Source organism: Myotis davidii, unplaced genomic scaffold, assembly GCF_000327345.1.
Source record: "Myotis davidii unplaced genomic scaffold, ASM32734v1 scaffold289, whole genome shotgun sequence".
NCBI lineage: Eukaryota > Metazoa > Chordata > Mammalia > Chiroptera > Vespertilionidae > Myotis > Myotis davidii.
In genome coordinates this window covers 2,616,074-2,630,228 of record NW_006299717.1, presented here as the reverse complement: position 1 = coordinate 2,630,228, position 14,155 = coordinate 2,616,074, and the positions used below count along the sequence as shown (strand labels likewise).

Sequence of the window (14,155 nt, the reverse complement as noted above, 5' to 3'; positions counted from 1 at the left end):
TATACATTTCAGGGACTGTAATTGCTGCTTTGTTTGGGTTTAAATCCTCTGTCTTGGTTGTTTGATTCCTGTTTATCCTGCCTTTTACTTGTTTCTTCTCTGTTCCTTCCTTTTTGGGGGAGTGAATTCAGTATTTTTTTTTGTAGTAATTCTTTTTATCTCCTTGGACTTTTTCTTTTTATGCCTTTTGTGTAATGTTTTAGTTGTTAACTCTAGAGATCACAGTGTGCATCTTTAATTTATCATAGTTTATCTTCAAAAAGTATTCTGCTTCATGAACAATGTAAGAACCATACCACAGTAAACATGCATTTACAGTTTCCCTTCCTTTGTGCTTTTGTTTTATAGAAAACCATATGTTACATTGCCATTATTTTTTTAAACAGTATATAATCTTTTAAAGAGATTTAAAGATAACACGGCTCTTATATTTGTACATCTAATTATTTTTAAAGGTTCCTTGATATTTACTAACATATTTACCCATTCTGGTGTTCTTCATTCCTTCCTGCAGAACCAGGTTTCTATTTGGAATCGTTTTTTTCACCCTAAAGAAGTTCTTTTAGTCTATTTTTTTTGTATTGTTGTTATTAATCCTCACCCACAGATATTTTTCCATTTATTTTTTAGAGAGTGGAAGAAGAGAGAAAGACAGAGAGAAACATCAATGTGAGAGAAACACATCGATTGGTTGTCTCCTGCATGCGCCCCAACCAGGGCCCAGGCCGGGCTGGAGAGGAGCCTTTTAGTCTGTTTTTGTAGAAGGGGTCTGCTGGAGACTAATTCCTTCAGCTTTTGTCTTTTGATGTTTGATTTCCCTTTCACCTTCTGAGGATATTTTCATTAGATACAGATTTCAAAGTTGGCAATGTTTCCCCCCCAGCGCTGTTCTCTGCTTTCCTTGTCTTCTGATGAGAAGTCAGCCATTATTCTTACCATTGTTTGCCTGTATGTCAGTGTCCTTTCTCTTCTGGTTGCATTCATGATGAACTTTGTTTCCAGCATGCTGACCATGATGTGATTATATGTGTTGTGTGTTTTTTGTATGGATTCTGCTTAGGGTTTTTTACCGTGGGTCTATAGATTGATTTCATTTATCAATTTGGAGAAATTCTTAGCTATTAACTTGTTAATATTTTAGTCCTATTCTTTCCTCTCCTCTGAGATTTCAGTTAATATTTATGTTAAACTGCTTGTTATTGTCCACAGAGCTATTACAGTTTTCACTTTTCTTTTTGTTTCATTTTGAGTTTCTGTCTTCCCTCATGTTCACTGATTCTTTCCTCTACAGTGTTCAGTCTGCTGATAAGCCCATCAAAATCATTCTTTATTTCTAATATATATTTCATGTCTGTTGTTATTATTAATTTTTTTTTGCTTTTCTTTATATCCTCACTCAAGGATATGTTTATTGATTTAGAGAGAGGAAGGGGGAAAGAAAGAGAGAGAGAGAAAGAAAAAGAGAGAGAAACATCAATTAGTTGCCTCCTGTATGCTCCACAACTGAGGGATTGAATGTGCCCTGACCTGGAATTAAACCCGCAACCTTTTGATGTATGGGACAACGCTCCAACCAACTGAGCGACCTGGCCAGGCCTTATTTCCTTTTTAAAAATATAGTTTCTATATTTCTGCTGATATTCTCCATCTTCTTATTAATGTTATATACCTTTCCCAGTAGATCTTTTTGACATGGTTTTCAGTTATTTTAAAGGCCCTGTCTGGTAATTTCAACATTTGAACCATCTCTGGGTCTTGTTCTATTGAGCTCCTTTCCCTCTTGCCAGTGGGTCACATTTTCTGGCTTTATCACGTCTCATACTTTTTTTTTTTTAACGTCAGAAAGTGTATGTAAAAGAACAATGGAGACTAGAGTAGAAAGGGCAGCTGTTAGTGTAGGTGGGTTGAGTCAGTTAGTCTGTAAACTGGGTCTGGGCTTTGTTGCTTTATTTAGAATCAGTTCACCACTTTCACGTTAGTAAGGATGGGATCAAAACCTTGCTTTTAGCCGGACTTGGGGTTTGATTGTATGAAGGGTTGAACTCATTTCTCCCATGTAACTGTATTTTGGCGTGTGGTTGAGGGGTTTCTCTTTAACTCTCTAGCCCCTCCCCCAAATATAGATGGTTAATGTTCCTGCTAAACGTCTCTGTCCTGATGTCTTTTGGCCGTCTCTTGGTAATCCTCTGAGATCAAGATTTTTTTTCTCTTCCAGCCACTGTAGTCTGCAGATCAAAGCTCTGGCCAAAATCCATGCCTTTGTTCAAGACACGTGAGTCCTGCCCCCTTTACGGGATTCATCTACTCCAAGGGAAGAGCTCTCGGTTTTGCTCCTCCCCCTGAGCTCTTTGTTTATTTCATTTCAACAAACGTTTAAAAACATGTGCTCTTTTATCTCCTACTCCGCTGTGGCCTCTGAAGGATGCCAGAGAAGCTATGGCATGCACCTTGTCCTCAGAGACTTTGTGATGTCTTTGGGAAGGTGAGGGTGTCCTAGGAAAGGGTGCAGAAGAAGTTATTAACAGTGTATCAGAGGGTGTAGAATACATAACTCAGGAGGCCCAGAATAAAGAGTGGTCAGAGAGGAAAGGTAGGGCTGGTTAGGGAAGACCTCTGGCAGGGGCAAGCATAAGCTGATTCAGCTTTCTGAGGCCTAGTGGTGTCCACTGGGATGGACTCACTGGCCTGTGTGAGCAGAGGAGGAGCCAGAATGTCGCGCTGGGTCACTGGAGGAAGGGTGTGCGGGACCCTGGCAGCCAGAGGTCAGGAGGGTGGCCTCCTCCTTTCCCTTCGTGGTGTTCAGGGGGGTCGTCCATTTTGTACATCTGAGCTCCCGTCTGCAAGAGGCAGAGCCACGTGAGTGTGACAGGCATCTGGGCTGACGGCAGCGTGGCCTCTGTGCGTGTGCACACGTTCGTTCACGGGCTCCTCTCTGGGCTTCTGAGGGGTGCACAGGAGGCACACCTGTACCTCACGCAGTCTCCAGTCACTTGCTGGCTTCATTTTCCCAGGACCCTGAGTGAGCCTCGGCAGGCAGAGATCCGGAAACAGTGCCTCCGTCTTTGGGGGGTGAGCATCTTGACCCCAGTCCCCAGGGGGGTGCTCCAGGGCAGGGAAGTTATAAAGAAGAATAGGTTTGATTCCCAATCGCCCCATGAAAACGTCTGCCTGTCCGCATAGCATTCCAGAGCTGGCAGTCTCAGCATTGCTGGGTGTTACCTCCTTGGGCCTTTCACTGCCAGTTGGGCCCTACAGCTGGGTCATAAAGGACAAAGGTGGTGTGTGAACAGGCCTCATTTTGCCGCTGGTGGCTCTTTGTAGCAACCGTGACCATAGCCCCAGAGAAAGGGAAGTGGCACGTGGGGAGTGGTGACTGCATTACCCACCTCCACCCCTTCTTTCTAGCCTCCTGTGCTACATGCCGTCTGCTCTTCCCCAGTCTGACCTACCCCCTCACTCACGTAGACTAACACAGGCTTGGTCAAAAGTCCATTTGAAAACCAAAGCTCTCTGCTGCCTGTTTTCAGATCCCAGACCAGGCTCGTGTGGCTCCTTCCTCCTCAGACCCGAAGTCTAAGTTCTTTGAACTGATCCAGGTAAGTTTGGTGTCTGATGAAAATAAAGTCAGAGAGGCCTGACTCTAGATGTGGGAGGTCTCACTGAGACCCCAGATGCCTGGCTTCCAGAGGGCTGTGCAGGCACCACTGGCTCTGGGGGCTGGGATGAGTGGGAACCTGGGGTGTAGTGTGTTGAGTCCCCGAAAACCCATCAGGCTCCCTGAAGATTCTTGTCCTGAGGTATGTTGTGCTTAGCATTCTTGCCGACCAGGCGATGGTGCTGGCAAATATAGGGTCCCGTGAGATTTGCCTGCAGAGGAGAAATGAATTATGGGTTGAACTGGGGCAGGGGAGCTGGGCAGAGGGCTGAGGGGCTGCCAGGAGAGCTGGGCAGAGGGCTGAGGGGCTGCCAGGAGAGCTCTGTAATGGGTCTGGCCTAACCCTAGGCTCCCTGTCCTGTTTCTCATGACCTGGTCCTTGGAATTCTGCCTTTTTTTCTACCACCCGCCTTCCAGCTCTTCCCTGGGTTTCATTTGAATCTGGCCCAGGTCATGGGCCATTGCGCTGGTTTCGAGAATGAGGTTGAAGATGGCCTCAAAAGAATGGCATGTGTCCGTTTTTCTGAATGGGCCAGAGAGATCACTTATTTGCTCTCAAATTGAATGCTGGCAAGTCCTTGCCTTCAGCTTTATTGAAAGGGTGACTTTTCTATTCTGGTGACGTTTCCTTATAGCTCAGGTAAACCCATCTGTACTCGGAGACTTGGTGTGGTTTCCTTTCCCAGCCTCCCCTAACCGGTCCTAAAGGAACACTCCAGGCAGATGGAATCGCAGTTAGTGCTTGGTTAGGGAGAGCTGGGGTGCAAGGGATGTTTCAGAGAGCATGTGCTTCCTGCCCCTCACCTTCCCAGCCTGCCCCACTCCTGTACAGGCACCCATACCCATACTGAGCGCCTGTCCCTTCCCCCAACCCAGCCGTGTTTTCTCTGACCCGGGGCTGCAGGGCACTGAGATCGACATCTTCAGCTATAAGCCCACGCTGCTCACCTCCAAAACCTTGGAGAAGATCCGCCCAGTGCTCGACTACCGCTGCATGGTGTCTGGCAGTGAGCAGAAGTTCCTCCTGGGCCTGGGGGTAAGTGCAGCGGGCTTCCTGCCCAGTGAGGGCAGGGACTTGCTTCTGGGAATCTGGACAGCTGCCTGCCACTCAGTGCATGTTCTCTTGGTACCAAGGAACTTGGGCTTTAACCCAGAGAAGCTTGTTCATGAAACTTCACTTCCTTTTTTCCTGAGTTAGCTGTTTTCATTCATTCTTTCATTTATGTATGTATTTGCTTATTCATCTCTGCATTGCTAATGGGAACACTGCCTCTTGCCTTGTCATATGGAGCTTCCTGAGCTAGTAGGATGGTCAGCAGGCCCATCTGGCTTGAGCCTATGTAATTCTTACTTTTTTTGTGTTTATCTTCACCTGAGGATATTTTCCCATTGATTTTTAGAGAGAGTGGGAGGGAGGAGGAAAGACAGAAATATCCATGAGAGAGACACATCAATTGTTTGCCTTCTGCAAACCCTGACCAGGGCTGGGGATTGAGTCTACAACCAGGGTATGTGCCCTTGACCAGAATCGAACCCAGGACTCTTCAGTCTACGGGCTGATGCTCTATCCATTGAGCCAAACTGGCCAGGGCTATGTAGTCGTTTCTTTGCAACACCACCACCACCCCATGTCATCTCTTCTTGCAAAGACACTACCTGGGGCCTTGGATTTCCCTCAGGTGTGAGCAGGAAAATCTATGGTGAACTGAGGGAAATCTTCAGCAGTTCTGTATGTTACTTGATGGGTCAAGTCATCCTTGCTTTCTTTCCACTCCGACTTACCTTTCTATATAATTTTCTCTCTCCTTCCTCACTTACTTTCTCTATGTCCTCTCACACTTTACCTTTTTTTCTGTTACTTTCTTTTCTCCCCTCTGCTGTCTGGACCCTTTACCAAACCCACCTCAGACATATACACTAAGCCAGATCTTTCTTGAGGATCACTAATCATGGACTTAGGCCTTTTGAATGGTGCCTTAGGTCTGCTCCCTACACCAGTACTGAGGCTGTGGAGGATGACACAGTGTCTTATCACTGAAGTACAACCCACTGATCTAGACATTTTCTTCTGGCATCAGCTGTAGCCACCAACTAAAAGCCCTTTTAGAACTGATCCTCTCATCCTTCAATCTCCATGGTTGCCTGACCCAGCCCTTTCTCTCTACCCGTAGAAGTCACAGATCTACACGTGGGATGGCCGCCAGTCAGACCGCTGGGTCAAGCTGGACCTGAAGACAGAGCTGCCCCGGGACACTCTGCTCTCTGTGGAGATTGTCCATGAGCTGAAAGGGGAGGTCAGAGGTGGTTCTGCTCATGTGTCCTGGCCCTGCCAACTAGGAACCTGGCCTTTCTCCCAAGTTAGCGGGGTTATAGTGTATGTTGTGCTTGACTGTCCCACCCAGGGCCGGGGAAGGCCTGCTGATTACTCCTGCCCCTGAAGCAGTTGGCATGGTATGTTCAGGTAGGAAGGACCACAGTCTCCATGTGCGAAGGAGGAAACCTTGGTCATCTCTGCATCGAGGCCCGGTGGGCCTGCTGGCTATTTTATAACTGCTGATTTAGTTTTTAACCAGGGAACCCTTTGGAAAGAAGCGACTTTCCCATGAGCTTTGGATGTTACAGCAGATGGGTGACTTTCACAACAGTCCGTGGGAACAGTTGACAAGGGTGGGAAGCCAGGCCCTTGGCTGGAGCACCATGGTGGCAGCCTCACCGGTTTGAGATGCATGGGCGTCATCACCCAGAGCCTCAGCTCTCTGTGTGCTCAGGAGCCTCACCAATCCGGGCTGAGAATCAGCTGGGAAGGAGGCAAAAGAAATAGCCTGTGTTTAGAGGCCTACCCTTCCCCGGCTGTAGGTACAGTGGTGGGTGGAGTGGGCCCCTGGCTGATGCCTGGCAAGGTGGGCAGTGTACTTGTCCTCCTAGGGGAAGGCCCAGCGGAAGATCAGTGCCATCCACATCCTCGATGTCCTCGTGCTGAATGGCAGTGACGTGCGGGAGCAGCACTTTAACCAGCGGTCTGACCTGGGCCCTGGGGGAGGGGAGGAGGATGGGGTGGGCCAGGGGTCCTCTGTGGCAGCAGTCTCCAGGCCTTGGCCCTTCACCAGGCCTTCTCTGCTTAAGGGCATCCTTAGAGTTCCCTTCCTCCACCCATGGGCTGGTTCCAAGGGCAGGGTGAGAATTGGTGCTGGCACTTCAGAGTTTGCTTGGGCTTGGGCCTTGCTGCTCGTAGATACGCACACTCCTGTTTTGCTACAGCTGTTCAGATCACAGGAGAGATTTGTGTTCAGGTTGAATAAGAGGGTAACCTTATGGGGAGAAGGATCTTCTCTAAGAACATGTCTGATGCGTGGTGGTCCCTCTGAAGTCAGTTCATCTGGAGCCCACCACTCCAGAAGCACTTTTGTTGAAAGGAGGGACAAAAAGCAGCGACGTCTTGCACCAGGATGCTGATGTCACTCTGAGTTGGTTCATCTGGCACCTGTGGTTGGGGTGATAGAACGGACATGTCCAGTACAGATGACATAGAAGTTCTGGAGGCGGTGCCTGGGCACAGCTGAAGACACACTTCAGGGAACCAACCAAGATGTAGCGAGATTAGAGATCAGAATCCAGAGAGAGGGAGAGGGCGTGCTGACAGACGTCAGTGGACAGGGGCAGGGTGAGTTCCCAGGGGACATGAGAGCTGCCTCTTGGAGCAGTTTGCTGCAGATTCAGGAGTGTTGTCCATTAGAGCCTGGAGCCATGAAAATGCCCTGGGCTGGGGTCCGGCTGGAGGCACCGGGCTTGGGTCTGAGTGAGTGTTTGGATTGTAGAATTCAGCTTGCTGAGAAGTTTGTGAAAGCTGTTTCCAAGCCTAGTCGGCCTGACATGAATCCCATCAGGTAAGCATATCTCCCTCCGCCCCAGACCCTTTCCTTACTGCTGCTTTCTGGCCATTGCCCCCTTCCCTGTCCTGAAGGGGATGGTAGGGCCCAGTGTCGGGACCAGACGAGGTTGGTGTTAGCGATCAGACTGCCCTTGATGAGTGCTTTGTTTGGGGGTGCTAGATAGGTGGCTCCTTCACCCGAGAGTAACTCCCCATCCTGCCGGTCACGGAGTGAACCTCCACAAGATTCCTGCCGAGGGCTTAGATGTCCTCATTTATGTCGACGCTCTGCTTCTGCGAGCTCACACCTCTGAGTCACACATTCATTCACACGGTAGCGTTAGCATATCACCGGGCCTTTTCATTCTTTTCCAGTGAGAAAAGGGCCCGGGAAGAATGGGAGTTTTGAACGTGAAAAAGAGAAGGATGGTTTGAAGGAGTGGGAACAAGGCCAGGGTGTGCTGCCTCGTTAGGCTGTGTGGGAGTCCCAGGGTCCCGAGGGAGCAGACGATGGAGACCGGCTTTCCATCGCTGGGCCAGGGTCTGAGGTTGTTTCCTCTGGGACTTCATCTGACTAGAGACTGAGATGTCTGTTTATACTTTATCAAAATCATCATTTTTAATATGAATTTACTTAAAATTAAATCCAGTACTGAGAATGCACTTTATAGATGTCCTCGGAAAGTCTAAAAGCAGTTTCTTCCTGTGCTCGCACTGTCCTATCTGCCTGGTCCTGAGGGGCAGCTCCCAGGGACCCTGCCTCTGCTGCTTGTGGCCTGGCTGCTGGGTCTCTGGGGACCTTCCCCAGTGGCAGTTCCCAGGGTGCGTTCAAGGGTCCCCAGAGGTGGAGAGCTGGGCATCAAACAGGAGTCGTGCACCCTGGGTAGGAGTCCCCCTGCCCCCTGTGTCACGGGCCTGTGAGGACTGTTGGGCAGTAACTGCTACAGGAAGGCCGAAATCCCATGTGGTCGGAGTGGGCTGGCGCCGGCACCTTGGTGTCTAGCCTCTGTCACGGTAATGACGAACTGGGGTGGGATGCGGGCCGAGACCTCTTGGCCTGCCAGCCCCTTCCACTCTCTCCCGCCTTCCATAACCATAGTTGCACTCCCCAGTTGCCCTGGGGTGGGCCCGAGAGGATGCTGGGCAGCTCTGAAAGCTAGTGTTTGTCTGTGTAGGGTAGCAGTGTGCCACGCTGGGGGTGGGGGTGGGGGGTGGTGCAGGGCCTGAGGCAGAGGGCAAGGACAGGCACAGCCTCCTGCCTATCAGCTGCTGCTGGACAAGAATGACCCCCCAGGAAGCCTTTGTCCTCTCTCCATCCCTCTCCCCTCAGGGTGAAGGAGGTGTACAGGCTGGAGGAAATGGAGAAGATTTTTGTCAGGTGAGTGACTCCAGCAGGGTAGCTGAGGATTTGGGGAGTTGAGGTGGGCGCATGGCAGTGGCCAGGATTTTCTGTCTTTTGTGGAGATCGGGGTGGGTGGTGAGTTGGCCCTGGCAGCCTGCCTTTACCCCTGCCTGCCTTGCTTCCGGGCAGCGTGGCTGCACTGCAGCCAGGAGCCCGGCTGAGAGCTGATTCAGCACCCTGTCAGGAGGGGAGCAGGTGGGTGTGTGTCAGGCAGAAATACGGGCTCATTGCTGCTGTAATAGTTACGATTGTCCCTGTGAGGGCAGAGCAGCAAGCTGCTTGAAACACCATAAATCCCAGCTCCTGGTGCTGACAGAGAGATTGAGCCTGGAGGGGAGGGAGGCATAACTGCTTCCTTGGATTTTTAGTTGCGGAAAGTGGGGAGCGGGTGGTGGGGGGAGGTGGGAAGGAGGATAGCTCAGACCTGTGGGTCACATCCTGGGTGTGCACCTGCTCTAGCCTCAGCTCTCAGTGCTCTCGCGTTAACTCTGTACTGGCCTCAGTGCTGTTATAGGTGGTGGTCAGTAGACCAGTGGCAACCGTGGTGTCAGATCTTATCCTTACTGGTGTCACCCAGAAACTCCAGCAACAGCAATCTGTCGGGGGCACCTGTCCCTTCCCACCTGCCTTTGCTTAGTTGGGAGTTCAGCGCCTAAGCCTGAGCTCCGAACCCAGCACTGGACTTACTTGTGTGGCTTGGAGCAATTCACTCATGTCTCTGCCTCAGTTTCCTAGTTGAACTAAGATAAACTTGTGGTTGGTGTGATTTTGACGATAGCAAGAAATTATGGCTAGGGTTTCCTCTCTCTCATGCACACACTCCATTTCCTGCCCGCATGCCTGCTTGGGAACCAGGTTGGAAATGAAGATCATCAAGGGCTCCAGCGGCACCCCAAAGCTCAGCTACACAGGGCGGGACGACAGGCACTTTGTGCCCACTGGTCTCTACATCGTCAGGACAGTGAACGGTGGGTGATGAGCGACTGTTTTCTGTCCCCGCCTCCCTCAGGGTGATGGGCCCAGGTCCTGCCTATGCCAGAGCTAGGGGTTCCCTACGAATGTGGGTAGCAGCCAGGCTGGCATTTCTTTGAGGTACATGGGGGCGGGCGGGGGATTGTGTGCCCTGAGCCTCTTCTGTCCTCTTCTGTGGTGGGTCCTGGGGTTAGGTTTGGGCTGGGAAGAGAGGAGCCCAACTCATATATGCATGTGGTGTCCTCATGGCAAGAAGGGGGTGTTCTGGCAGATCCAGAAAGTCCAGCTTGGCCATTTGCATGCCCTGTAGAACCCCCTTCTTCAGGGCCCTCTTCAGATGTTGCCCTGGTGCAGGTTAGCAGGCCTGGGTGGGCTGGTTAAGTCTCTTAGTCCTCTGGAGCCCCTTTAGGCTGGAGACGAGGGCTGCCTGCACTTTGGGGAGGGAAGGGAGAACAGAGTGAAGGAGGGCACACCCTGCGTTGGCTGCCCTGTTCCCCTTGGTTACTGTGTCCTTCCTGGGCTCTTCCTCTTCTCCTCAGAGCCATGGACAATGGCATTCAGCAAAAGCTTTAAGAGGAAGTTCTTCTACAACAAGAAAACCAAGAGCTCTACCTTTGAACTCCCTGCAGACGCCATTGCCCCATTTCAGTAAGTAGCCTGCCCCTCAGCAGTCCCCCGCACTCCTGCCAGGATGCTAGCCAGTCCTTTGGGACACAGCCCAGGTACTAGGACCAACTGCTGCCCATGGAGGGGCTCCTCTGGAGCAAGGACCAGACTCCTCTCTACAGGGGTGTGGAGGGCAGCCTCTCCAGGGCGTGGCTGGGCCTGGGCAGTAAGCTCAGAGAGAGGAGAGGGATGCCAGGACCCGCTGGATGGTTGGGGGTCCTGGGTTCCAGGAAGGATCCCACTTAGGGCACCTGCCCCATGAGCAGCTACTGCTTCCCTGACTTGCTGACACTGTCCTGGTGGTGCAAACACGCTGAGTGCCCACAGCCCTGCCTCTCGTAACTCCGGGTCCCAACTGTCCTTGTCAGGACCCCGTGTGCATTTGCCAGGTTGTTGATTGTAGGTTTAAGCAGCCATCCCGATGGATGCCAACAGCAGCAGCAGCTGTTTATTGGGAAAAGGTGGTTTCCTAGGAAGTGAGGAGGAGCGGGAGCCTTCTGGGGTTTTGGCTGCCAGAAGGAAGACCCTCAAGTGGCATTGTTAATAGTGATGCCAGGACCTGCTGTGATGGTTGGGGTCCTGGGTGGGGACCTCCCCACTTAAGTTCATCCCCTAAACCAGTTGTCAGGGGTGGGTGGTAATCTCTTGGTCCTGCTTTCTGGCTACAACCCTCTGATTTCCTTCCTTCCCAGCATCTGCTACTATGGCCGGCTCTTCTGGGAGTGGGGGGATGGCATCCGTGTACATGACTCCCAGAAGCCCCAGGACCCGGACAGACTATCCAAGGAGGATGTCCTCTCCTTCATCCAGACACACCGCACCTGAGGGCCCGGGGACGCCCACTCCTACTGACACCCCTGCTGTTCAGAGTTAGGGTGCTCTACCTGGGCCCCTCTCGAAAGGGACAGGGGAGCACAGCCTGGCCATGAGGGGTGGATGGTCTCCTCTCCATCTCCCCTGAAGAGCTCAGTTGGGGGCCATCAGAGGACACTCACATGTTCCTTCTGGGACACCTTTCAGACTTTCCTCCCCGGAGACCTGCCTGGGAACTGTCTCCCCTGCGAGGACTCAGCCTGAAAGACGCTGCTCCTACATGGTGTGCGGTCAGGGCCCAGGGCACGTGGGGCTGCGGAGGACGTGTCAGAGCAGCAAGGCTTTGGCTCTGCTGTTCTCTCCTGTGTCCTGTAGACTCACTTTTCTGAGTTCTGTGACTGCCCTGAGGGTGACCATGCTCCAGCTTTGCCCAACTTTTTACTGGGCCAACCCGTTAGTGGGTGAGGCCACTGTCAGGGGCTGGCCAGGAGCACCTGCTGTACAAATCAAGGTTGTGTTTCTCTGAACTTGCTCTGTTTTGATGCCAAGTTGGAGAAGATTTTCTTGTCTTGTCCCCCCACTGCCTTGGTCTTCCCTGGAGCTCTCAGCCTAGACCTCTGACAGTCCCGCAGGCCGGGACACCACACCAGGATGCAGGTCGCACTGTCTGGTAGTGGATGTGACTGCTTCCTGGGGTGGTAGAGCCTTCCTGGGCCCCATCCCCTTTTGACCCAAATCTTGGGCAGCTCTAGAAGGGGAGGAAGCACCCTCGAAGCCCTGCCTTTTTCTGTGCCCCAGCATCAGTGGCCCCACTGCAACAGAGGGTACTTCATTTGCCACAGCCACCTTGCTACCCTTCCCTTCTTACCCGTAGGGGGTACAGTCACTTTTGCCATCTCTTGGTGTTGGCTGAGGGGGAAGGGGGGAAGGGGGGAAGCTGGGCAGTAGCTTTGGGTAGGGATGGCACTGGTGGTTGTTTTTAATGGGAAATACCCGCCAGAGACGTTCATACAGGCTCCCGAGGGCCCCCTCCCAGTGCTAGACTGGTTTCCATGGAGATAGGGCACTGAGGCTCCCTGTCAGGTTGGAATTGGCTCCACCCTGCGGTGAGGGTGTGTCTCCAGCCAGTACCCAGCTCTCGTGCCTCCCCACCCCCCTCCTTCCCCAACCCCCAGGTTGGCAGCAGCACTGCTAAAATGTTGTATTTCCACCCAGTTTTGGGTATATGTGTGTCTTGCAAAATCTTGGATCATTAAAGATAAACATATTTTTAATGCCTGTGTGGCTCTGTGCTGGGGCTGCTGCTGGTTGTCCTCCGTGTTTGGTCTGGGACTGGCTTAGATAAAACAGCTTGGGCTGAAGGTGAAGGGGAGGAAGTTGTGCTGGAAGAAGAGAGGGTTTGTTTAATCGGAGCCTTGTCCAAGCTCAGGGCTCTCAGAGCTGCTACTTGCTGCCAGAGAGGGGCCCAAGGAAGTCGGCAAATTATGCAGCTTCTGTTAGAAGCCAGGATGGGAGGATGAATGAACCTACAGCCCAGCAGGGTAGGGAGGCACTTTCCCCCTGACATAAATCACACAGCTCACTGGTGATACTGTGACAATCCAGGATCAGTCTGTGACTAAAATAATAGGTGTCAGACCAATTAGTACCACTAGACCAGAGGAAGGAGGGAGGGAGAGATGGTTGTGCCAACCCCCAGCCAGCATCCCTCCTTCCTGTGCCTGCACTGGCGGCTGTGCTTGGGGTGGGAGACACGCAGGTGCTGAGGGCACCTCCCACTCCGGTCCAGGCTAGTTCCTTTCCCAGTCCCATCACTGCTGGTTTCCTCTAGACCAGTGGTTCTCAACCTTCTGGCTCTTTAAATACAGTTCATGTTGTGATCCAACTATAATTTTCGTTGCTACTTCATAACTGTAATGTTGCTACTGTTACGAATTGTAATGTAAATATCTGATATGCAGGATGGTCTTAGGCGACCCCTGTGAAAGGGTCGTTCGACCGCCAAAGGGGTCGCGACCCACAGGTTGAGAACCGCTGCTCTAGAGCCTGCCTGCACTTTACCTGGCTCCTCCCTAGCCTCATGGTCCTTTCCTGAGCTCCCAGGGCAGCTCCTTTCCATGTTTTACTTACCTGATTGGGGCGATCTCAGCTCCTAAGCCCTTCACCCTTTTGGTTGCCCTGTTCTGACTACCTTGCTCCAGCCTCCAGCACGGCATCCTGGGCCCTGTGCTGGGACTAGGGTTGGGGGATGTGCTCAGAGGCAGGGTGTGATGTCTGTGTTGGCGGCTCCTGCCTCCCCATCCTGTCGGCCCCACCTCTACCGCTTCCCCCAGCAGACCCCGCCTGATTTACTGCCCACTGTCACCATAAGTCAGTCTGGTCATTACCATGGCTCTTGTAGCCCACTCACTCCGCCAGACCTCGCCAGCCTGGCTGCCTCTTCAAGACGGATTAACTCCTTGCCTCCGTAGGACTGCCAAGCGACCACTTCAAGTCCCCAGTTGCCCTTCGCTGCACAGGCTACCTTTTTCCTGCCATAGGTGCAGGCAAGGCATGACAACGTGTTTGGTGGGGGTGGTGGGCACGTGGCACGATGCCCAAGCCCTGGAAATGGCTCTCAGTGTAGTTCAGGCTTGGGGAGTGCTTCCCGCTGTCTTTATTCCCTACTTAAGTTGAGGGCTCACATTCACAACCCCCCTTCTGAGTTCTAAGCCAAGAGCTTTCCCTTGAACATCTCTTCTCCCTTGGTTCCTGAGTGCCGCCGCCCCCTCCCCCGCCC

General features: G+C 52.0%; 1 protein-coding gene across 1 annotated transcript in view; it reads left to right on the top strand.

Moving 5' to 3' along the window:
* CMTR1 (cap methyltransferase 1) overlaps window positions 1-12,650 on the top strand; it is a 60,611-nt gene extending 47,961 nt beyond the window's left edge. The window contains exons 14-24 of the mRNA XM_015571880.1: window positions 2,216-2,272; window positions 3,012-3,069; window positions 3,528-3,596; window positions 4,560-4,691; window positions 5,827-5,949; window positions 6,581-6,672; window positions 7,471-7,539; window positions 8,854-8,901; window positions 9,781-9,893; window positions 10,437-10,545; window positions 11,256-12,650. Of these exons, the coding sequence (XP_015427366.1) occupies window positions 2,216-2,272; window positions 3,012-3,069; window positions 3,528-3,596; window positions 4,560-4,691; window positions 5,827-5,949; window positions 6,581-6,672; window positions 7,471-7,539; window positions 8,854-8,901; window positions 9,781-9,893; window positions 10,437-10,545; window positions 11,256-11,388 (1,003 nt within the window). The 3' untranslated portion in view covers window positions 11,389-12,650. The remainder of the gene's footprint in view (window positions 1-2,215; window positions 2,273-3,011; window positions 3,070-3,527; window positions 3,597-4,559; window positions 4,692-5,826; window positions 5,950-6,580; window positions 6,673-7,470; window positions 7,540-8,853; window positions 8,902-9,780; window positions 9,894-10,436; window positions 10,546-11,255) is intronic.
* Window positions 12,651-14,155: the final 1,505 nt, after the last annotated feature.